The following is a 25,102-nucleotide window of genomic DNA, read 5'->3' on the forward strand; positions in this document are numbered from 1 at the left end:
GTTACCACCCGTACAGGGAAAAGGAGACTATTTCAGCCTACGTAAGGAAGGCCTTCAGACTGTAGCTTTCTAAGACTAGCAAATGATGAGAGTGGTGCATATCTTGATCGCTGTAGATAACAGTGGATGTACAAGAGCAACACAATATGTGCAATTACATTGTAATGCTTGTGTTTTTTCTGACCTGGATTTTTGAGCAACAGTTACCAAATACTCAGCTAAAGCACAAAGGGAAGAGAGAGATCGAGGGGAGAAAAAGCCCCAAAGTTGTTGAATTCCCTGATTATTCAGTTGTTGCAAAATAAATGAACATTTTTGGCACCGATGTATCATGACTTAAAGTAAAACCTTTGTATGGTTTCCCGTTCAGAGTGAAATAATAACACCTCTATTGATCATACAGGAATGCAACTTTGTGGCAGATGTATATTTTTTTCTTCCTTTGTAACTTTCTGGAGCAATAGCTAATAATAAGCTTAATCCTCATGAGAACAATAAGGACAATAAATCTACAAATGATGTCTGCGTGTCCATATGAAGTCTTATGTAGCAAACAAAGTAGGTGTCACAACAGTATAAGGTTTTTCTTTCTCTTCAATTGTCGGTCCATTAGCTTTATCTAGGGAGCACATGTTCCTTCGCATAGCTTTTCATAACTTGTAAAGCTTTACAAATATTGTGCCACAATTTTGTTTTTATTTACATGTGTTTCTCCCTAGCTTGAAGTATTTTTTTGCCTGTGTGCGTGTACACAGACGCGTATCTAAGCAAAACAAGATTTCTGTTTTATTTTGCTTCATGCATTCTGCCTAGTTGTAAAGTGTTTTTCAAGGCTCTGCTGTAAACTTTGTTGTTACTGCAGCATATTCAGCCTTTCTTGGAAATCGGAAGGAGATCAGAGGCATCCCTAAGTTCTTCAGGGAATTTTGTTTATACTGTGCGTATATAGTATCTCTCACAGTGGGATCCTGTGGGTGAGCAGATCTTATTGTATGTTAAAAGAATGAAAATAATTAAACAACAACAATGGAAGAGTGTGTGTCTGTACTAACAGTTTTTGATAAGCAGAAGTGAGATTTTGGGAGGTGATTCTTGGAGTGGGTTTTTAAGCTCAGTCCTTATTTGTTAATCTTACAGCCCTGTGTTAGATGATGCATGAAAGCAATAGAGACAGTCACAGTTTTCAAAAAACTTGGACTAAAAAGTGCAATAGTTTAAAATTGTATTAATTATAATCTTTTTATTATTAATTACATAATATAAAATTTAGAAACACTATTTTTATAAGTTGGTAAGTGCTATTATTTTGATAAAAATTAACCTTGAAAGTTACATTTAAATAAATATGTAGGCACACAGATCTTAGAAGACATCTGCACTGCAAATTGAGGGAATATTATAAGCAAAGCAGCTTTTCCTATGAATCTCTCTACCTGTAAGTGTTTCAGAGTAACCTCCAACCAAAGGATGTTCATGCAAGTAAAGAAAGAAGATGTTCATGCAAGTAAAGAAAGAAACAAAAAAGGCTATGCCGATACCCATGACAATTCTGCCCAGCATCTACCCCTATACTGCCAGCAAACCTGCTGGCAATAGGAGCAGTGACAGTCCACTTTCATTTGCTGCTTAACCTGTGGTCAAAAAAAACTAATTAGTACGGCTTAACATTGAATAAAGAAATATTGAACCACGTATGCAATTTTTATGACATTTAAGACATTTGAATAATTTCTGGAGATTGAGGAAGAATGAGGATGCACGTGAGAAGCTTACAGTGTGATGTTTCAGTTCAAGAAGCTTTTTAGATATGTACATAAATGTAGACAAACTGAAAACAATAGGTAAGCATCAAGAGTTAGACATGCTTAAATACTCTCCTGAAGCAAGGCTTAAGCACCCAATAAATCCACAATAATCTTGTAGTACAGATATGTTCTGTCAACACTCCCTTACTAACTTTAGTGAAGTGTTATGGGTACATCTGCTGCTTCCAGTGAAAAATAGACGGGGTTTGAAGTGATAGCTGTTGCTGCAGTTTTCAGTAATAGCTGCCAAATGGGAGGGAGGAGGGGAAGACAGCAGCAGAGAAAGCAGTAACCTTCCTGCATCAAGAAAAGAAACAAATCAATCAGTAGCTCTATGCAGAGAGCTGGAGAACCTGCCCAACACCTGTCATATGAAAAACTGTCATGCTGCAGCAGAATCTGCTTTATAACCACTCATTGTGGGTGTTCTGCTTTCAGAGAGATATTCAGAGAGTTGTATGAAGTTCTCTATGTGGTACAAAGGTAGGATATCAGTGGTAGTGTGTCCCTATATAAATTTGAAGCAGTACCTTAACAACAAGTATAAACAGAGCTTTATGTATATCTTTATGAACTTTTCATATTCTTTTGTTAAGCTCTTGTGTCTGGATTACTATGAGCAATGTGAGACTTTGATATAAGTGGACCTCTAACCAAAGTATACAGTGACTGCCCTAAAAGTGGTGATGGTTGCTGCAGCAGGAATAAATGGTTTATAGGCAGGTCTCAGCAGTGTACAGAAATTGCCCAGCTCATGGTAGCATGCAGAAACACCCCTTTAACCTTGGGAACTCCCTGGGAAATGAAACACCCTGGAACATGGCCTGATCTAGTGGGACGTGTCCTTGCCCATGGCAGGGGGGTTGGAACTAGATGATCTTTAAGGTCCCTTCCAACCCTAACTATTCTATGATTCTATGGTTGTCCATAAAATGAATCCCACTGCTTCTTGTGTCTGCTGAGAGGGAGTTATTTTGTTGTAAAGATAACTATTTTGATTTTGGCATGTGGGAGTGAAAAGATGAACAAAAATACTGCTAGATTCTTTTAGAACAGAAAAATTTGGGGACACAAAGTAGAGGCTTTTAGGTTCCTGCCTCAAATTGTAATCAGCAATCTTTCTACAAGGGCAGTGATCTAAACAATATTGTAAGACAGATGAGTGAATGACTGAGTGCCGGTTCCTCTTTCCCACCCTTTACCAGTCAGCCTGATAGCATCTCTCTAATGAGTAGCAACAGCTGAGCACCCAAAAGTAAATTGGCCAAGGCTACTCTGAGCCATACAGGCTTGTAGCAATACATGCAGTGTCAAACATGCTGTGATGAGCGCTGGCATAGTGGACAATACCTACACACCTCAAATGAAAGCCTTGAATGAAATGAATTGGCTGCCCAATCTCAACAGAGCAAGGTTTTGCTGTATAGTTTGGTCTAAGTAAAGGTATTGGTTTTCCTGAAGATTTTGTGCAGCGGGCTGTCACAATATCTTTGGTTTTATATTGCTGTGAAAATACTGTTATGCAAGGGAGTGGCAAGGTTGCAAAAGGCAGGACAATACAAGAAGTAAATGGTAAATTTAAAAATATGTGTGCAATTCTTGCCCTTTTCAAAAGAACTTGTTTAAAAATCATGGATAATGAAAAGAGCCCAATAGGTCTATAATGTGAATTAGCAGAAACAATAGAAAATATCTTGTATACTTCACATTTAACTGTTTTTTGAATCACAAGCAAAATACATTTGGAAAGAGCCCTTTAGCTTCTTCTAGCAGACCACTTACTGTTTCTGTCTCCTCCTGCTAATATTTATAGCAACTTACTTTGATAGTATCTCTTGACAATTCATGCATCTACCTTTCTTTTAGGAGCATGCAGTGTTGAGTTGCAGCCAGATGGTCTAGACAGATGATAAAAAAGTATGCAGTGATACACTAGAGCACTTATCTCCTGCTGCCCTGTCACATTGAACAAAGGCTTAATGCAATCTGAAGTTTTAATAGCTAAAAATATGTTCAGCAGTACGATGGACTTTCACATATGCCTTTGGGATTTAATTGTCTTTTAAATATGGCTTCTGCAGAAAAGTTTCCTTTTGATGTCCATTTATGGACAAATTACTAGTGAGCTGGTGACAGTGAGTTGGGGAAAGAGGATTTTATTTTTTTTCAGTGTTAGGAATTTCATATCTCTTATTCTGGAAATTGCCCATAAAATTTAGACTGTTCTTCAATGCGGTGTGTTATTCGCCACATAATTTCTGCTGCCATCCATGTTGAATGGAACCTTTGCCAGCAATTCATTTTCAGATCTTGCAATTCAAAATTAGAATGCTTTGATGAGACACAGGGTAAGTGTTAAACTTCTGTCTTTGGCATTTAGAGCATAGCCCTTAGAATCAGATTTATAGTGTACAATTCTAAGTTCAGTATTTACTTTCCTAGAACATTCTGTAATCATTCATACTTGCTGTACATTTGCTGGGATGTTTGCAGAAAGCAGTGTACAAAGGGCACAGACAATACATATCATGAATGTCTTTAGAACTCAGAATAAATATTCATCAAATATATTCTGCACTTTTCGTTCTGCTCCTTGTGATATTGGCTGTTACCAAAGCTAATATCAAAGCACGGGAGCTGTGACAAATCTTTAGAAATAGTTCTGAAATCATGATAAGTAAAGTTAAAAAGTACACAGAGCAGAAAAGGCACTAGATTTTGTCTTTAAAACCTTTGTAGAATAAATATCTTGGAATTCTGTTCTCCTGCTTTGGTGGTTGAAATCTGACTTGATCCTGCTGGAATTTTAGCCCAAGGCTGTGGAGGGCAGCTTTGGAAGATCACTAAATCTCTAATCAGGTTTTACTGCTCACATTCCCTCTGGTTTGTGTTTGAGAAGAGATCACTTTCACAACAGCTCGCCTATTGTAATGTGATGCTGCAGAGAAATACAGAAGCTGTTGCAGTATATTGTGGAATATTTTTTTTCAGCCATTAATAAAGCTTTCCAATTCTGATGAATTTGTATAATCCTTAGATTCACTAAAGCAAGAGGGTTATAGGTTAAATCCATGTCTAGGGTAAGATTTATTCACTCAATTACGTTTTTCCCAAAAGGGCTTCATCACTGTACAAAGTAATGCATGAATGTACCCACTCTTTTGTTTTATCTTGAATACGCTTGCAGGACTTTTGGACCCCAGCAGCAATAAATTCTAGACCATATTTTTTCCTTGAAAGTTAATCAAGGGTAGAGGGCTTAATTTTATGTAACTGTGAGTAAGTAACAACCCAAGAGCCTCTACATGTGCATACATTAATAGAAATTGCATCAGTGTTGTCACAATTACTAGTTCTGCCTCAATCACTGAAAATTTACCAGTAGTAGCAGGAAGAATAATTAATCCCTCCCCTCAACAACAACAAAATTTAAGAAATCCTAATTAATTAAGTGAGGAACAAAATTTGACAGTATTGTGAAGCTAGCCAAGTCTGAATTTGGCAATTTCTGTGTCTCTATGTGTAATCAAGAAGAGTGAGGTTTCCGGCTCTTCTACCTCAACACATGTAGGTGTCAAATGGAGTACAGAAAGGCTACAATGCAGATTGCAGTTGTCAGCTGAAAAATGTGACTTTCTTTTCTGTTTGTAAGGTCCTTGATACTTGGAATCAGAAAGAGGAATCTTGCAAATGTTCTTAACTGTAGATCATCACATTTAAAATAACACTTCAAAGAAGTCAAACATGATGAGGTGATTCAATCCTATTTTTTCTGGGTTTATTCTGTAAAAACTCTTGAACTTGAAAAGTCAACTTTATCACTGTTCTGAAGGTGTGATCTATGGGTCTTTTCTCACAAGATGCCGTGTTTCAGCTAAGCAGGATATGTCATCCTGTGCATGGCAGCATCCAATGTATGCGAGTAGTCCTCTGCTCATTTTGAGAATCATCCCTGACCTGATTTTTCTTTTTTTTTTTTTTTTTTTTTTGCTTTGCTGTGCAGCATAGCATACTTGGGAAATCAGAAGCAGGTTCCTAAGTATTTCTCTTTCCCTCCTTCCCTGTTCTAATTGGCTTTAGTGAGATGGTAGTGGCTCACAGCGATGATGAATTTGCTATTCAGAACGTTTCCTCGAATATAGGGCAAAGGTGTCTATTCTCACATAAGGACTGACCATCCCACATCTGGATTTCCTGGCTTTCTGGGTCAGGTTTCTGTCTCCTAGGAGCTAGGTAGTGATAAAAAGAGAAATCCAAGGCAACTACTACATTTTCTGGCTCAGATTTTCTGCTTAGCAGCTCTGCGAGGTTGTAATGTAGAAGGATTATAAGAAATTGTGGTTGTTAGCATACTTTTTAATTACTTTTGATTTTGTGAGGTTTGCTGCTGCCCAGCAGCACAAATTGCAAAAATGAAAGGTTACGTAACATACATCCTCTGAGGTGAACTTTCTATTTGATAACAGTTGAAGTTTATATCAGAATTAACTGATGGAACACTTCTGACAGCATTACTTACTTTCGGTTCATAATTTCTATGTCCATTTTGTTTTGAACAGAATGAATCCTCAGACAAACTGGGAAGGATTGTAGCAAGTTACAAAATATTTCTCTTAGTTCCCTGTCACATATGCAGTGGCTGGTTCCTGAATTTGAAAATATTTTGTGTTCAATCAGTAAAGCAATGGCATTTATACAGAGATTTTGTGATGCTCTGGGTTTCAAGCTGTTTTAAGTTCCCTCTAAGCTGCTTTCGTTTTATGATTCTAAAAGTGCCACTTGTGAGCTCCTTAAAGTGTTGTTTTTGTTCCTTGTTCCCTAATGTGTTTATTGTAGATTGCAACCAGATTCTGTTTTAAGGCAAGCCAAGAGTATCCCTCAATAGTCATTTGTGCCTTGTTGCATCCATCATGTACAGATCAGTTTCTCCCTCAACTGCCAGGAGCACTGGAAGCACAGTTTTCAGGATTCAAAGTGAACGAAGAGTGACTTGACAGGCAGAAATTATGTTTCCCATATGAGCAAACATCCATTGATAATTTCTGGGAGAACTTTGAGCTGTTTTGGCCGAAATATGAATGTGGCTCAGTGTGAACACAGTACAGTGTGTGCACACTGATACAAAGGTCCTTTGGTTGGCTCAACAAATGAGCAGAAAAGCCTTTCACTCTTGAGTATTTCCGTAATTATGGTCACTGGGATGGTGTCACAAACTTTCATGGTATCGTGTTATTTCTAACTCAGAAGTGATCTAACAGTCCACTGTTTTAGCAGAGTATGGGGGTGCTGCAGGTTTCAAGAACACATGTGCCAAGGATTACTGGCTCTGCTCTTCATATTATTGCCTTTCATACTGATCACATTTTTGTGATTTTTAGTAAAATGCTTCAATATTCTTTCTAGAAAGCAATATTGAAGCTGTGCTGCTGAGGTGGGTCGTTACACCGCATGAAAAATAAATAGCAAATAAATGCTCACCAGAAGTTCTTCTAGGCTTCACTCTTGTGGCTTTTCACATGAGCAAGGGGGTGGTACAAAAGGCTGTTGAAGGTTTGTCTAATTTGCCTGGGATACCTGTGACATGTAAAGTAAAATGCTGTTGAAATGGTTGACTAGATTTATGTAAGCCCTCTGTATTTTGAAAGCAGGCTGAGGTGATTTCAGATTAACACCTTCATCTAAAGCCATCTCCAAACAAAAGCATAATACTTGAAAAGCAACCCTTGATGAAATAAGGCCTATTTATGTGTGTTTGCCATAATCCTTGTCACCATAGTAACTGAGGCCCAGATTCACAAAATCATCCACTTCCTGTGTAAGCACCTGAGTACCTCTGAAGTTCTGGGCCCAAGTGTTTCCCTAGTAAATGTGAACTCACTGTGCAGGCCTTTTGTGAATTCCAAGAAATTATCCCATACTTGTATTTTTTGTCCCTTGAGCAAGAAAGATCTGGCTACAGAGGTAATGATTTTTTTTTTTTTTTTAGTCAGTAATTGAAGAAGTAGATCTAAAAGTTTATGCTGAAAATGAGCTGTTTCTGAGCTTGGACATAGCTGCTACGGGTCTGTTTTATGTAGCTGACTCCTTTTGACATGAAAGCATCTTTGTCCATCTCCTTCCACCTTGTATTTTGCAATTTTTCCAGAGGAACAGGTCGATATTAAAGAGTCAGCAATACATATGTGATCACTGATATAGCTATCTTCATTTGGGGTATATATGTTTGACATTTAGGATCAAGGCTTTGTTTAAGAGCCAGAGTTGTAGTAGGAACCAGTTGCATCAGATGGATCTCAGCATTGGGAAGATGTCTGCCAAGTGGTGCATCCTACTGAGAAGGCAAGCAGCTACAGTCTTCACAGGCTAAAGACTCTGGTATATCCATTGTCTGATAACCAGTGACTGAGTCTAGATATGTCAGATGTGCAAGGCAAAGAATCATAGAATAGTTTGTGTTGGAAGGGATCTTAAAGATCATCCAGTTCCAACCCCCTGCCATTGGCAGGGACACGTGCCACTGGATCAGCCTGCCCAAGGCCCCATCCAACCTAGCCGTGAACACCTCCAGCCATGGGGCAGGCATAACTTCCCTGGGCAACCTGTGCCAGTGCCTCACCAACCTCATCATGAAGAAATTCCTCCTTATGTCTAGTCTAAATCTGCCCCTCTCCAGTTTATACCCATTGCCCCTTGTCCTATCACTACAAGCCTTTGTAAACAGTCCCTCCCCGGCTTTGTTGTAGCCCCTTCGGGTACTGGAAGGTCGCTATAAAGTCTCCTCTGAATCTTCTCTTCTCCAGGCTGAACAACCCCAACTGTCTCAGCCTGTCCTCGTATGGAAGGTGCTGCAGCCCTCTGATCATCTTTGTAGCCCTCCTCTGGACCCGTTCCAACAGCTCCATATCCTTCTTACATTGAGGACTCCAGAACTGGATGCAGTACTCCAGATGTGGTCTCACAAGAGAGAATAGAATCACTTCCCTCTATCTGCTGGCCACGCTTCTTCTCATGCAGCCCAGGATATGGTTGACATTCTGGGCTGCGAGCGCACATTGCCGGCTCATGTTGAGCTTCTCATCAACCAGCACCCACAAGTCCTTCTCTGCAGAGCCGCTCTCAATCATATCATCCCCCATCATGTACTGAAATTGGGGATTGCCCCAACCCAGGTGTAGGACCTTGCACTCGGCCTTGTTGAACCTCATGAGATTCACACAGACCCATTTCTCCAGCCTGTCCAGTTCCATCTGGATGACATCCCATCCTTCTGGTGTGGCAGCTGCACCACTCAGCAGTCCTTAAACTTCAGAGAAGAAATGGTAGAAGAAGATTGCTAGCCATGTGGGAGTGTTTGGGACTGGCATGCCTTGTCACAGGTGCTGTGGTTTGATCCCCAGCACAGCTCAGGAATGGACTTGCTTGGAGCCAGCATGGATAAGCCCCCAGTACATGGGAGTTGCTCAGGCTCATGTACACAACTGGTCTCTTATGGCCTCTCAAACCTACCTTTGTCCCAGGCAATACTATCCCAAAATAAAAAAGCAAAGACTGAATAAGTAAGTAATGGAAGTCTCAATAAGTCATGAGCATATGTCTGTGCTCATCTCCTGCACCACAGAATAAGCCTAACTGTTGCTGGATAGTATGAGAAATGCTGGGTTATGCTTTTGAAGTTGTGTTTAGTTTCTTGTGCTTTACAATCAAAATTACTGGGCAATGTGCAAATAAGTCAAACTTATTTGGTTTTGATGTCAAATCCATTTTGTAGGTGGATTGTAGACAGTTACTGGTTGTCACATCCACTCTCTGGCACCAGCATGTAAAAGAGATTGAATAAGGTCAAAGAGTCTGGTGTGCATGACATACTGTTTCAGAAAAAAAACCCAAAATGTACTTTTTTTTAACTGGTTGCAAAAACACTACAAAAACAAAACCAAAAAAAAGCACTATGTCTGGAGAGATCACAGAATTACACAGTTTAAAGGCCAAAGCTGAAATAGAAACTAATTCCATTGAAGAAAAGTTAAACAAAGAATAATGTTTAAAAAAGATTGGAAGCAATGGTATGTTATTTTTACAAGGAAAAAAAAGAAAATAAAGTGTAGCTTAAGAAGTTTCTTTTAAGACTTTAAAGAATATTTAATTTCTCATCTAAGTTTACTTAAAAGGTTAAGCACTGTAAAAACTTGAGAGTTTGGAGCCATCGGAACACCTGAATGTGCTTTTTGGCTTTTCTTTTTATCTTTTCTTTTTCTGAAACAGCCTTTTCAAGTTTATACTTGTTATAGTGCTGAAAAATACCCAGCTGTCATGCTCCACTTTCCAAGAATCAGAAAGCAAAGTGAAGTAGCTTCCAATGAGTTACCAGCAAATATTCCTAGGATAGGTAGGCAGGCCTCATGCTGGTGATTCTTCCTGGCATCATCAGAATTAATTAGACACTGCAACACTGCAGAACTAATTTCTCTGTCTGGAGCTCAGAACATGTGGAAAAGTTAAAGGTCGGGACTTACTAAGACTGGAAAGAGGGGTGATTGGGCTCCAAAGATACTGAAGCTGAGGTTAAGCTGGGTAAGAATACCTGTGTACAATGCACAAGGCATTTTGATGCCTTTGCAGGCAATGGAAGAAACTGGACATATCTAGGGTGAGACATCTCAGCCTGAAGCAGACTTCTATGTTGGGCCAGATGAGATGCCCACTTTAGAGCCTGTGACTTTTGAGTGAATCTAAAGGGTCATGTGCTTTGGTGTCCACAGTGTAGATGTCTTAAGATAATATGAATTTCCATATTCACACCCTTTAAATTGTTTACATAGCCTGTGAATAGGATATTACACATATTACTGATATAAGTGATACCTCTGGCTGGTACAGTGCTGTCTGGAGTGTTCACCATTGAAGTCAATTTGAGGCAGTCTTAATTTCTGCTCAGGAGTGCCTAAATAAAAAAAAAAAACCAAACTTATGAGGTGTGCTAGGTAAGATAAGTTTGGAAAGAGAAAATATAGTCACTTTAATTGTTAGATGTATCTTAATGAAGAAAATGCTGTGATGAAGACATCTCATGCTGAAGTTGCTCTCGACAGCAACTAAGGTGTTACGCTACTCCATGTACAAAATATTCATATGTTTGGCTTTAATTTTTCTTCCTCGTGGTGACTTCTAGTATTTGCTGCAAAAGTACTGTGAATTTTAATACATGAATGATTTGCAAACTAATTCAGATTAATTTTAGGGTTTTTTTATTTGGCAATTAGTTCGTGCAAATACAGTTTAGAATGGTTTGTTCATGCTGTTTATGGCTAGTCCTCCTTAAATGGTTGCCTAAAATATGTGTTATTTTTTCCATTTCCTTCCTGGTTGACCTGAATAGGAGGTGGTGAATTTTCATTTGAAGAACCTATGGTATAAATTTGCAGAGTCATTTGTGTCCTAATTAATGAAAATACTGGGATTCATGAGTGTTTTTACAAATCTTTGGCAGATGTTCAAGCACCAGAGTAAATGGATCTGGCTGTTCTTGCTCACAAAAAAAATATCCACAAAGTGGTTTTAAAATTATGTAGCTATTGATCTTCTCTCTCTACACTGAAAACAAAGTATTTAATTTCAAAGGAAACAGTACCCAGGAGTTTCTGCCACATCTAGAAAGTTAGAGGAGTTATAGGCTCCTGTCAGTGCAAGGAGTTATTTCTGTGTGTTAGAACAAACTGTACCAACAGGTAGCCTGGAGTGTTGGATTTTATGGTTTTCATGATTCCTTCCCTCTGTTTTGCTCTTCTGGTGCCGTAATACCACCCTAAATTTTAGTTTGTGCTGTCAGCGTGCCTGGTATGACATTGGTCTCCTTCTGGATGTATACTTTGTAATGAGGATCAACACCTTTGGGTCAGAGTGTTTACTTCTCATAGGCTTTGTTCATCAAAGCATCTTTTCCTGCAGGAAGACATTTTATAGCCATAAAAGAGCTCTTGCTCTTCTAAAGATGTTGTGTGAGAGAAACTCCAGGCATTCTACTGTGCTGACAGCTTTGCAGAATTGGAGAGGGGATTTATTTGGTGAAGATCAACTATGACCCTTTATTAAGGAAATAGGCATTTCTTCTACAGTGTGTCTCCAGTGAATCAGGCAGTGCCTAGGAGAATAAATGTAATGGATTATAATGCTTCAATTCAGAAGGCTGAGAGTGAATGCCTAGAGAAAATAGTGTTTTCCAATAGAAAGGGAGGGATTTTTCCATCACCTACCTGTGCCAAGTGGAGCTTTTGAGGTGCATTTCAGCTAATCGTTTATTTCATGTATTTAGGGAGCTAATTTTAGTGTTGCTGTAAGCAGCAGTAGTATAAATGGGTGAGATCCTAATCACTCTCGTGCAAGCAGAAATGGGAAGAAGCTAGGTTCAGAAAGAGTGCCTTTTGAGTAAAATGGTCAGAAAATAAGTTTATGTGGACATACCCAGAGAGGATAACTAGAGCAGCGTGTGCCTATTTCACAGTTAGTGCGTGCTCTGAAAGGTTTAAATTTGTGTGTTGTCAGTATGAGAGAGGAAAATAAAACAGAAAAGCAGACTGAGCAAACTTTTAGAGATAACTATAATGGATTATTTATCCCAGTGCTCTTCCTTATGCAGGTATTAATCTCTGGGCAAATCCTTCAATCTGATGGACTGCTGCTGGCTTCGATGGACAGGTTGCAGGGATGATACAGCATAGATTTCTGTTGAAAACATTGCTTTAAGATAAAAAAATCCCAGCCTGTACAAGGGCTTTTTCAATTAAATTAATGTTTTGCAGTAGGAAGACAGATTTGGTAGATTTTTTTTCCTCGTTAAATACATTTATTTCTTAAATATATTCACAGATTTCAGTTTGCTTTTGTTTAGACTGGGAATTGACAATAAGAATATAACTCAGTGCTGTGACATACTGGATTGAATAGACCTTCTCTTTACAAAATAAGATATGAGACATTTCCTACCCAGAAGGTTTGCCTTTTTAGTTTGTTAAACCAGACCATTCGCCTTTTGGATACAGCTGTAACTAGTTAAGCTCAGCTGTCACTTCTGTCAGTGAGAGAAATTAAGGAAGATTTGGGTTGTATGCTAAGTAGCGTGTGCTTCTTTATGGTATCCTTCTGCATTGACTTAAATGAGGATGCCCACATATGTCGCAACCCAGCTTGGACAGTCCAAGCGTTGCCAGGGAAAAAGCCTAGGTCTCCCCATAAAATTTATGGGTTCAGTACCCACTGGGCTAAATGAAGGAAAGTGATGCCAAACGATTGGTCCAGAAATGAATTTATTTGTCCAGGCACTCTTAAGGAGAATATTGGCATTGGCTTGCTATATCTGTGTTAAGGGAAAAGAAAGAAGAGGAAAGGAGGAAAAAAGGAGAGAGTGAGAGAAAAGTGACCTCTCTGGGCAGCAGGCACAGCTGGGCTGCTTGCTAGAATGAGATAAGGCTGAAGGACACTGCCTCTGCTGCAGATGGAAACAACTAGTTTAAAGCAGCAAAAAGAATAATTCTCTTACAACACCTCTCTTCCTTTTTTTCTTCATATACACAGTGAGAAAAACATTTACAGAAGAATTACTGCTGTGCATTAAGTTAAACCTAAAACCAAGGTGCCAGTCCTGGCGTCAAACAGGAGTTTGCCAGACCTCTGGATCCCTCACTAAAGTTGATGGGAGTTTTTCATCTGGCTGCTTTGATAGCTGAAACTGACCATTAATTAATAAATGAGAAAGGTTAAAATGCTTTTACCCAGAAACGTATATGAAGACACTGTCTATACTTCTCACTTACACTTGCATGTGGGAAGGATTAAAATGCCAGTTATAAAAAGTGCTATCCTCTCACATTAAATAAAAACCTACATAAAAATATTTTTTTTTATTAAGAAGTCTTTTTTTTACTTTTTTTTTTTTAATGGCCATTTTTACAGGACCCACTCCTTATACAGGAGTATCTGGCATCTTTTCAGAGTATCTACAGAGCAGAATGCAGTGTGATGAAATTTCTGAGGCTCAAGCTAAGCATCTCTCAATACAAGTCCAAACTGGATTTGTGCTCCTGGGTAGCATGACAATGGAAAAATTTTACAGTAAGAAATAATTTTTAAATATAAATATGCATCTGAAAAGGAACCTTTATAAAGTGCTGCCTAAACTTGTGTTGTTGAATATATAACTATGCTTCTGTATTCAAATCTGAATCTCTTGTCATAATGGCAATATTTAAACTTTTAAAAGGGGTCTTTTTTAGCAAGATCAGCTGTTGGGTGGGTAGAAAATCATTGTACTGACAATATTGATGAAAGCTCGTATACAGTGTAAATAAAAATGTGACTACACATATAAAACATGAAAATCACACATGCCTTGGCCATGTTTCAGTCTCGCCAACTAGAATTGGAATTTAAGTGTGGACGGGCCCAAATCTAGCAATATAAGTTGCTGTTCAGCTTTTTACAAGTGTTTGCAAAATGGTAAATTCAAAGATGGTAGAGAAACTGACATAAAACGTATGCTAGAAGTATTTAAAGCCTGAAAGCGTGGAGAAAAAATGCCAAAAACCAAACCCCAAACCATGTGAATCAATTGAATTTTAGGAGGCTGTAACAGGAATGGTATGGTGTGGACATGTGTACCTTTGCGGGAGTGCTGCTACTGATCCGATGCTGACAACCACAAATGAAGAGCTGCTGGTGAGGTAGTACATGGGATTTCTTGCACGAGGCAACAGCAGCCAGGCAGCAGCTCTGGAGGGCATCCCTTTCATCTAACTTTGTGTGACACTGTGCACCTATGGTAGCTGAACAAATCAGTAGCCTTTACCTTCTGCAGAGCTATGAATGGAAATATGGAGTGTCTAGTTCTAATTAAACTATTAATTCAGCCTATTGGATTAGATAAGTTAGGTGATATGACTATGACCTCAAAATATATAACTTCATTATATAGATCTTTAAATATAAAGCCCATTATTAATTATGAGTTTATTTAAGGTATAAAAATGAGACAGCAATCTTTGTTGAAAATTAATTGACTTTCCCTACCAGTGTTTACTTTAGAGTTAGTAAGGCATTTTGACTCTACTGCAGTCATGAAGATACAAAACTCTTATGGCAACATTTTGAAAGGATTAAACAGCAGCTAAAGGAGAGGTCTCAGAATACAAGTGTGTACAGGGAAGTAGGATCAAGTGAGGGCATTTTCAGTGGCTTCTCCCTGGACTGATTTCTTGGCCATGCATTATTGACTGCCTTGTGTTGTGATCTGCGTGCTTTTGAGGAAGTGAGAGGAGGGGGAGGAGTGGTCGTGGCTCATGGTGGATCTTTGATCTGCTGCAAAGATGGACCGTGCAGCTTCCTCTACCATCTTGCCAGCCTGAAAGCAAGGTCCTGGGACAAGTCTCTCAGCTTTTCCATCTTCTCCATGATGGAACAGCTGTATTAGTATGTTTGATGAAAGAATTATCCTCTTAGTCATTTCTTCCAAAGAGTCCTTTGAAAAGTGGGAATTTGTAATGCTGTAAAATATCACTGCTGTTTGCAGCTGCAAGCTATAGTAGATCAAGCTATCAGTTTTCTACTGCAAGTCTTTAGTCCTGCTGCCAACAACCACCTTATATGGCTATAAATCTTCCAGGAGTGTAATAAAGGTGAACTGCATTTCACTGTAATGGGATATGTCTTACACAAAGACAGAGAGCATTAGGAATTCTGTGGGTAATAGCCAGTGCTTCCCAATATTCATGTCAAAATAGAAGATGTAGTACTGTGGGCTGCAGAAGTCATTCAGATGTATTGTGGTTTTCTATCCCTGAGTACTCAGATTTTATCATAGCAGTGCTGCTCTACTTCAAGAGTTTGTGGTATTCATTTTATAAACCTTATTCTGAGGTGCTCACAGCTCTATTTGTCTGTGCATCAGAAGTCATCCTGGAGAAGGAAATTTCCTTAACTCAGTTAATACAGCTTTATTTAGTTATTTTCTTCTTTTTTTTAACATTAGAAATTCTTCAGTAAAAATATAAGCCTGACTTTGAAACTCCTACCTCTTTTGCAAGTACTGGAATGATAGCAATTTTATTAGGCATATAGAGACCAAAAATGCAAATAGGTACCTAATGAGATTGACAAAAGAACCTATTTCCTGTTGAAGTCAATTAGAAATTTAACTTCTTTGTTTCTCCAGCTCTAGGAATTTAAATACCTTTTTAAAAACTGGCTCTAATTAATTTGGGCACTTTTGAAAATTTTTCCATAAAACTTGATGTTTTTTTCATGTGAAAGTCAATTTCTGGTAGGGAACTGAATAGGTAAATTCTTCAGTGTTATGCCATGGGTTTTATTTCATAACTGTTCAGCTATTTCTGACTTTGAATTATTTACAACTAAACATAGTTAAAATGCTACTGGTGTGCATGAGCTTTGTCTCTCTCATTTATTAATTGAACATAGAGCCGTCACAGTTTGTGAGCCTAAACAACTCACAATAATCTTTATTTTTTTGTAAATATTTGAAAATGTTTAATAACAGTACTTATTGACTTTGATATTCACAGTTGGACAAGAGCATCCCATTATTAAATCCACAATTCCTGCATCCCAGCTATTGTCATTCTACAGTCTCTTTAGGTCAAATTAACTGCTGTGGTAAGCAAGTACAATTCCTGTGTAGAACTGCAAGTTGTTATTCCTGATCAAAATTTGTCATTTTCCCTAGCTGTGTCTCACCTCCCACTCAGCCTTTGTGGCACAAAGATGCTAACTGGGGAGGAAAGCAGAGAAAGCATAGAAAGGAGGAGCAGCTTGATAAGAGTCTTCAGTGTGCTTTTTGTTGCTGCTCATCAGCTTGCTCTTATGAAGAAACATTACATGTTGAGAATTTGCTCCTGTCACCTAGATTTTAACTCAAAAGGTATTTTGTATGGGCATATATGTAAGAATGTGTAACTTGTCTGAGTGCTCACAGAGGTAAAAACATAGAAAGCCTGATACTTAGGTGGTGTTGATTTTTTTTTTTCTTGGAATTGCACAACCTTTTTATGATTTCTGTTTATATCAGTGTAATGATTACAAGATCTATCCAATGTGACTGTACATCATACAAAAATGTCACATACAAAATTATGTCTATAACCACAAAGTCCTAGCCTCCTTATTGACTCAGTTTTGTACTGTTCCTTTCCCCTAGAAATGAGAGTCTAGTGCTCTCACACTCTCTCCTTGAAGAGCTTAGGATTCTTGCTTGCTCTGCTTTCCACCTTTTCTCTGTCTAGGTGAATGCAAAGAAATAAGACAGAATGATGTCACACATGTGTGTTTCAAGCTGTAATGCAGGTGATGGGGGAAAAGGCTATAGAGCTCACTGCAGGGGAGTGGATGTGCCCAGAGAGTCAGAGTGCAAGTCACAGTGGTGAATGAGGCAGGCTGTCAGTTCAATAACTGATACAAAACCTTCTGTGATTGTCCTCATCTTCATCCCTAACATGATTTCTAAAGTCTGATGGAGCACTTCGGTTTCTTTGAACGTGGTCTCTAAAAATGATGTCTGGAGCTGTGACTGCTTGCAGCACCCTTCCCTGGCAGATCTATTTTAGAAAGATTCTTATGAGTTCTTTCAAACAGTTTCTCAGAATGCTTAAAGATTAAATCCATAACCTGCTGATGTCCTTTGTAAAAGCTGAAATTCCTTCTCCATTTCCAGAAGGCATAAAATACCTACCAATTGCATCATGTTTCAAAAGTGTACCCTCTGAAGAAACTGAAGTCTCATTTGGGTCTACGAATCCATCTGTTGCATCCTGTATTTCCCAGTACAAGAAGATGTTTCTTCAACTGAGCAAATTTATGGGTACCAAAAGGTGCACTAGATGGTGTTGACAAAAAATAGTTTACAGCCAACAAGGTGCTTTCCGGGCATGAACCGGTTTGTGGTGTAGACGTGTCTCAAGGGACCAATTGCTTAAGTTCTCCTAGTCTAGCTTATTGAAATGCATTAGGTTGCTTCTGGTTTAGGCTGTCTTTCTATACTGTAGAGATTACAGCCTTGTGTGTGTAAGGCATATAGGAAGCATATGTTGCTTCTTGCTGTCTTCTGTTGTTAATAACATAAGAAAGGAGCAAAGGTGTATGCTGTGGTTTCCCTATTGAATGTCATCACCCTGAATTGAGATGCCCAGTATTTAAGCAGACTATTTTATTTTTTTTAACTGAAAGATATTTTGTCTGCTCCAAATACTTTGTAAACTAAAACCCCCAATAGTTCTGAAATAAAACTGGGGTCTCTGAAGGACAATGTTATTTTAATCATATGCAGACTTGATTCTGATCCCACTGAGGGACCAGACTGGCCACTGTATTCAAAGCCAGGCAGAATTAGCTTCTATCCTTAAAAACACAGCCATGTTCGATGCAGCATTGGAAAGTTACTTGTGGGCAAAATTATTTGGTTTACACTTGTTGAAGTTTGTCATGCTATTTGGCAAAACATGTCTACTTCTATTCATATCAGGTGTCAGAGAATTTCTGCTGAGGAAGAACGAAATATATCACACAGCAATAAAATAGAAAAATCATAAAGTAACTGGATTTTTTTTCTCCCATTTTTCAGAATATTGCAACATTTTAACACCACTGCTGAAGATTATACCGTCATTTTCACATCTGGATGCACAGCTGCGCTTAAACTGGTAGCAGAAGCATTCCCTTGGATACCTGAAGGCACAAAGGAAACAAGTAGTCGATTTTGTTTCCTGACTGACAGCCACACATCTGTGGTGGGTATGAGAGGGATAACTGCCTTAATGAATGTCTTGTCTGTTCCAATAAAACCAAAGGAACTATTGTTATCAGAAGAAAACAAGATACCAGCTGAAGAACAAAACTGCACGACACCTCATCTTTTCTCTTATCCGGCTCAGAGCAATTTTTCTGGTACCAAATATCCCCTTTCATGGATACAGGACATAAAATCTGGAAAACTCTGCCCCGTCAATATACCAGGGAAGTGGTTTGTTCTACTCGATGCAGCGTCATATGTGAGCAGTTCTCCTTTAGACTTGGGAGTTCACCAAGCTGACTTCATCCCCATCTCATTTTATAAAATTTTTGGATTCCCAACTGGTTTAGGAGCATTATTGGTAAATAACAGGATTGCCCCCCTCTTGAGGAAAACTTATTTCGGAGGTGGAACTGCAGCTGCCTACCTTGCAGGAGAGGATTTTTATTTCCCAAGGAAATCTATAGCAGAAAGGTAAGGCTTTGTTTAACAAAACAGGTTATTTTGCTGATAGTGTTTGTGTCAGTCGAATGTCCTAGGGTTGGTGCATGCACTGGGGTGTGACTCCTGTGCGTCTTTATGCAGTTATATAGGTATTTCACATCTAACTCTGTTCTCTTCTTATTATTTTTTTTTCATCTGAGATACCTGCTTTCCTTCCCTGATCTAGTTTGTCATAACTGGTAAAAATATCAGGCTTCATTCAGTGACTTAAAGGTCAGTCCATGCAATTTTTCACTTATATTTAAGGTACCTCAGTGAAGCCCTAATTTGGTTTCAAAGCTCTGCATCTGGAGCAGCCAGGCCAAGGTTGATCACACAGTGTAATGACCCTCAGTGAAACTGGAAAGTAAGGTACATGTATTTCACTGGAAAAGTGGCGTGCTTTGCTCACAAGAGAAGCTTCATCAGAATAAGATGTGAAGTAAGATAAATTACCTAGGACAAATATTTGTAGCTCTCTTATTCTCTGACTGAGGTTCTGGAGAAGTTGTGAAGCTTTCCTACAGAAAACAGAAGAAACCTAAAGGACGTCAAACATTCATGAATAACAAAATGCAGAGCAATGGATAAGCTTCCGCAGCCTCTTAACACATCGAAGCACCACTTCTAGTGATGCTTGGTTTCTCTACCTGTTTCCCTCATGCCAGCAACAAGCTTATCGAAATGCAGTAAAGACTCTTCCTTCCTGTCTCACATCCAGTACATCTGCACAAATGAAGTGCTTGAAATCAGCATTTAATATTAAATTATAGTCCTTGGGAAAGGCTAGAGGTAAAAGGGGGAAAAGATAACAAAGCTATTCATGCCTTGCATTTGTTTATGGATGTGTATTCAGCAGCACAACATCCTTCATCTCCCATGATGTACGTCCGACCTTTCACTGTACATGCAGTAATGCATACTGATGCTCTTGGAGATCTGAGCTCTGAGTGCTGCTGTCGGGTTTTGGTTCTGGACTCGTAAATGCAGAAGCTGGCTGCATTAGCCCGGCTCTCTTGCCATACAAGGCCATGCATTGTTTCTAAAACAGAAATTGGTATGGTGAATGTCCAGTTAATCTTTGAATTTAGAAATAAAAAAAAAAAGGAGGAAACACTGGGGTTCTGACCTCTGTTTCTGCTTTTTTAAATCAAAAAGGCTTTGAACTGCAGCACTCACTGAAAGTCAGGATGAAAGAGCATAAAAGTCACGGGATCATAGGGTGTTCCTGTGTTACCTGTGAGCCAAAGAGAAAACCTGCTTTAATTTGACCTGGGCAGGCTCTAATTTCTGAGTGGCTTTTCTAGAGGTAATTGACGCATAGATCCTGAGATTCCATAGCAGATAAAAATATCCAAAATGTGTTCTACATCTCAATTCTTCTTTTATACTTTTTTAATTAAGAGGGGAGAGGTATGTGGGAACCTTGAGGGGAGCTCTGTCTCTGGTACCTTTTTCAGGAGTTTTCAGAGATTGTCTAATTATAAGTCTCTCGAGTATTTGAGGCTCCTGCTGCTTTCAAGGGCTTTTCTTTACTGGATCAGAAGGGTCTGCTTTAACCTTTTTCTGCTACAGAGTTATAAACAAAGGAATTTATCCAATTTGATTTCTTAGTCAGGCTGAGTACAGTGTCTAAGCTTGGTATGAGGAAACATAACTAAAATAATCAAATCTAACAGCTGGATACTCAGGGATGTGATAGTGGTTCCCATTAAACACCAAAGTAATCACTCAGTCAGTCTGAGTCATTGTACATAGGTAAATATTTACACTTGTCCTCATCTAATCCTTTGAAAATGTAGTATTTAAAAGTTTATGTTTAGAGCGTTGTTAATGCTGTCCATGATCCCTAGTGAACTGTGGTGACTGCCTAGAAAGGCTTTCAAAGTTTTCAGAGGTCAGTCAGGAATGAGGATAACTACTGCCTTGAAAAAATAAAACCAGCAGCATTGAAATTCTTCATTAATGTCCTCTAAGATGTATTATTCTTTTTTTTTTTCCTTTCAGCTGTTACACATTTTTGCTTTGCTATGTTTTTAAAGTGTTTTCCTCATAATAAAATACAGAGATACAGCAGTTAGGAACAGAACTACTCCACTTCAAATGAAAGGCCAGGCCACCAGAGCCAAACCTAATGTGATTCCCTTATGTGTGGCCATGTTTCCATTTCTTTGCTATTGACTGACACACCTGGCTCATTGTTTGTCATATAAACAGCAACACTAGCCAGGTTTTAACTCCTCCAAATTGCAGTAAGGACCCTCCATCCTTGTAGGTATCCAAATCCAATGGGAGAGGGCTCCAAGCAACCTGTTCCAGCTGGATGTGCTTTGGGCAGAAGGTTGGGCTTGAGATCCTTTCCAGCTTCTGTGCCTCTGTGATTGATTCTGTACAAGTCTACCTAACTCCACCTGTATTCTCTCTCTAGGCATGCCTTTGTGATTTCAAAAGGTTGATTTCTTAAAATAGTAAAAAAAAAATAAAAATCTTGTTTACAGTGTTTCATTAACATTGGGATCGAATACATTGAAACATATCATTTCCAGTGATAATTCATAAGGAAACCTGAACTATAGCAAATACCATTGGAGAAGTGGATTAGAATATGTGTATCTGAATATCTTTAGCAGAAAGTATTCCCCGTCCATGCATAATCAAACTGCAGCATACTAAGGAAATGGCTTTTTCTATGTCAAGGTGAAACTTGAGTGGAGATGAGTAAGGAGAGGCTGTTTATTCATCTTTCCTCCCCAGAACTGTCAAAATGGTTACCTTTTGTCTTAATGGATACAGCTTTTGCTAGTATTTCTTTTACTGAATGTTGTTGTTCTTGCTATATAAATTATTCTATCACAGGCTCTTTTACATTTCTTTAATACCCTTCAATCACTTCCTCATTTTCCCATTTCATGGCAGTAGCCAGTCTTCCTATCTCAACTTTTAAAATCTTGTTTATTGTATTTTCATCCTTGTATCAAACAGCTTGACAAATTATTATTATCATTCACAAATCGAGCCTCATTCCCCATGTTTTTTTTCTGCACAGCATGAGATAATAAAATAATATGATTATGTATAACAAGAATTCGGCGATAAAATATTCATCATTTGCCCTATTTTTCTTTTGTATCTAGGAGTGCTATTCAGAATCTGATCATCCTGGAATTTATGACTAAGGGAAAAGAAGCTGTTGTGTTATCTGTAAATTGGATATCTGCATCTTAGTCTACCAGTGTGAAATATCTAGTGTATTAGCTGTTGTGCATTTAATTTCCAAATGCATTTCCAAAAGCTTCAGGAATCCAGATGGCATGACTTTGTCCCTGATGAGTTTTAGTGGCTCTTGTCTCTGCTGCTTGAATGATTTGACAGCCTCAAAGCAGCACCCACACTTTTGTCGTCTGTGATGCATTGTACTTAACCAAAGCAGGTTTCTTGACTCTTGATGCTGTAGCTTTTTATTCTTGAGCTGGTTCAGTGGCTGATATATATGACCTGCAGATAAAAATCTAGATCCCTTAAGTTCTGCAGGAAACGTCCTTAATTAGGACCCACTCATGTACTGGAGTGGAGGACTATGCTAGAGATCACTGGGACAACTCTGTCCATGCCTATGCAGGTATGTGTATAGCGACATAGTTCGGATCTTCAATCACATGCTGAGTTTGTGCTTCCTGAAGGGAAAGGAAGGAAGGAGTGGAAAATGGAAGGAGAAAGGTAGGGATGCGAGCTATTACTAGGATCTCAAGAGCTTGAGCTGGAGACAAAATCCTGGTGCTGGCTGGTGGTTATAGAGCCCCTCAAGAATCCCTTGGTGAAAAGCAGGTCTTCTGCTTGAAGTTGCCTCTCTTGCATTATTGCATGTTTCCATCAGTGTTGAAAGAGTGAACATAAAGACATGTGCTAGTTTATTCCATAGAAACTCTTAATAGTGCTGAGAAATCACCTAAGGAGTGGACCATGTCTAGAACATCACAGTACTTACATACATGCTCACCTTGTAGTCTGGTGTATGCCCGCTGATTTCACACACCAGGCCACTGCCCATCTGCCTATGATTACTTTTACGTGGTATGTGATCTTAAATATCACCCTCATTACCAGTACTTTTTGTTCATGGATTTTGTTATGCTGCTTCCAGATTTTTAGAGAATCTTCAAACAGGACCACTCATGGGGAAATTTCCAAATCCCTAGAACTCCTGAACAAACATCCCAAACATCCTTTCAAAGACCAGTGATGACTTGCAAATGAGATACTTGGGAAGTGACAAGGGTGTCCATCTAATTTCTAATGGGCATTTGCACCATGAGGCTGCTTTCTGCACCTGACAGACCTATTGTAGCCACTGACAGGGCTCAAGCCTAAACAGACAACAAAAGGGTGAGCAAATCTCTTCCTTACCCTCAACTCCCAATACCACCCCATCCTGCAGAGTTGAGAGGCCAGAGGCCATTAAGCTGAGTTGTGTAGAACTCACACACCGCTGCTTTCCCATCTGAAAGGCAGACAAAGTCCTGTCATTTAACTGATAAATTTAATTCTGACAACTTTTACAACTGTTTTTCAAAATAAGATCTGTGGAAAAATGAAGGAAAAGGATTTTTTTTTGCCTTCTGAGTAACTCTAATGTTGGAGTAACCTGTTGCTCCTTCCCTTCTCTGCTAAAAGTTAAGTATCTGCTGGAAAGCTTCACGCAGTTGGTCTTGTTACCTTCTAGAACATCCAAGTTGACATTTGCTACGTTTTTCTGTCAGGTATCACTGCAGCCAGCCAGCTTCTTCAGTTTTTGATGCAAAGGAAAGTTTGGCTTGATTTTTTTCTAACTCCTATCTTAAGGAGGCATCCAGTGTCATTTTACACTCTAATCCTCTTTTTTTTTTCAATAGTGAAGTTGTTTCATTGCCCAAAAATTCAACAGTCAGAATAAACTGAAAAATGTAAATCAGTGAGTCAAATGGAGTCCTGCGGGGATCACTTTTGATCTTGATTCACCATGTGATTCAACTTAAATTGCTAAATCTGGAATAAACTGAAAGCAGTGCCTCTCATGAATTGCTTGTAGAGCACAACTGAAAACTTAAAAACGTATTTGTAGACTGGGATTAGTGGGCAGTCAGCAAAAGGAAAGCAACAATGTCAGTAAGACTTTGGAAAGGCAATGCAGTTGCTACTGATGGCTTCCTTTAGTCAGTCAGACCCACCTCTGTTCTTGTACAACTCTGGGATGTCCTTATTTATATTCTTAATCTCTTGCCTCGAAAACCTGTTTCAGTTTTGAAAACAGCCTTTATTCTTGAACTTTTGTTTGAGCAGCTGGTGATGCATTTCTTGTTAACTACACAGCTGGAGAAGATTGATGATTAGGGCCGTGCAGAAAGGAGGCATCATATTGGCTAATGTCTAAATATTTGGGTCTGTTTTAGCATGGAGTTACAGTGTACAGATTCACACACTACTTTGAATCAAACCAGTTCAGATCCTTAATGCAATGTGCCAAAGACATCCCTCCCAGGCAATTTGTACTGCCTCTGAGGAAGATACTATGTTTAGGCACACTGGAGTGTCTTCCTGCTAGGCAGCATTCTACAGCATAGAAATGAATACGGGGAGGTGTTTTTTTCACTCAGGTGAGGTAGTGGACCTTGCACACTTTTTATCATTGTTCAGCAAGATTAAATTAATAAAAAACATAAATGTAAATAATTTTAAACTGTACTGTGGATTCTCTTACTTGGAAGTAGGCTGAACTAAACTAAGCAAATTTCTTCTTTCACTGCCAAAGTCTCATTGAAAGCCAGTAATATTCATGTACCTAACACACAGGCTACTCAATCACATCAATCGTCAATCTCTATTGTTAAGCACCTCCGTGCCAGTATATGACTGGCACCAAATTATTGACTTAAGAAATAATCCTTTCAAGTTGCTAGGGAGCTACAATGCATGCATTTTTAAATAAGAAGAAGAAATTTGGAGCTCACTAGAAAATGCATCTTTCTTAAAATAGAAAGTGTTTTGAGAT

The 25,102-nt window shown here is 38.8% G+C and overlaps 1 protein-coding gene across 2 annotated transcripts in view; it reads left to right on the forward strand.

Moving 5' to 3' along the window:
• Positions 1-25,102, forward strand: part of MOCOS (molybdenum cofactor sulfurase) — a 221,330-nt gene that overhangs the window by 68,186 nt on the left and 128,042 nt on the right. For both annotated transcript variants that reach the window (XM_054059244.1, XM_054059245.1), the window contains exon 4: positions 18,427-19,068. In XM_054059244.1, coding sequence (XP_053915219.1) covers positions 18,427-19,068 — 642 coding nt within the window. The remainder of the gene's footprint in view (positions 1-18,426; positions 19,069-25,102) is intronic.

This window comes from Cuculus canorus, chromosome 2, assembly GCF_017976375.1.
Source record: "Cuculus canorus isolate bCucCan1 chromosome 2, bCucCan1.pri, whole genome shotgun sequence".
NCBI classification, from domain to species: domain Eukaryota; kingdom Metazoa; phylum Chordata; class Aves; order Cuculiformes; family Cuculidae; genus Cuculus; species Cuculus canorus.